The 340-nt window shown below is 45.0% G+C and overlaps 1 protein-coding gene across 1 annotated transcript; it reads left to right on the top strand.

Annotated features, from left to right (window-relative positions):
* Positions 1–6: 6 nt before the first annotated feature.
* On the top strand, positions 7–337 carry LOC104775394 (the record flags this gene model as incomplete). Its single annotated transcript, XM_010499485.1, has 1 exon — positions 7–337. A coding segment is annotated over exon 1 (309 nt), but the record flags the coding sequence as incomplete, so codon positions are not given.
* Positions 338–340: the final 3 nt, after the last annotated feature.

The following is a 340-nucleotide window of genomic DNA, read 5'->3' as shown; positions in this document are numbered from 1 at the left end:
CTTTCTTCTTTGCTTTGCTTTCAAAGCCATGGAGTCTCCGAGGAACCATGGTGGCTCTGAGGAGGAGGAGGAATACAGCAGTTGTGAGTCAGGGTGGACTATGTACATAGAAGACGCCTTCCATGGAAATGACCATTCATCTGTTGTTGTCGATGATGATGATGATACACAGGTCAAAGAGGCTGATCATGATGGTTATGAGAACGATGATGGTGATAGTAGTGATGATGGAGGTAATGAAGAGAGTGATGATTCCATGGCTTCTGATGCATCTTCGGGGCCTAGCAAACAGTTTCCGATGAACATCAACAAACATGCAGCTAGGAAGAACGGTTCTAAA

Source organism: Camelina sativa, unplaced genomic scaffold (assembly GCF_000633955.1).
Source record: "Camelina sativa cultivar DH55 unplaced genomic scaffold, Cs unpScaffold13525, whole genome shotgun sequence".
Classification (NCBI taxonomy): Eukaryota; Viridiplantae; Streptophyta; class Magnoliopsida; order Brassicales; family Brassicaceae; genus Camelina; species Camelina sativa.
Note: the sequence above shows the minus strand (reverse complement) of the source record. Positions and strands in the feature narration are given on the sequence as shown.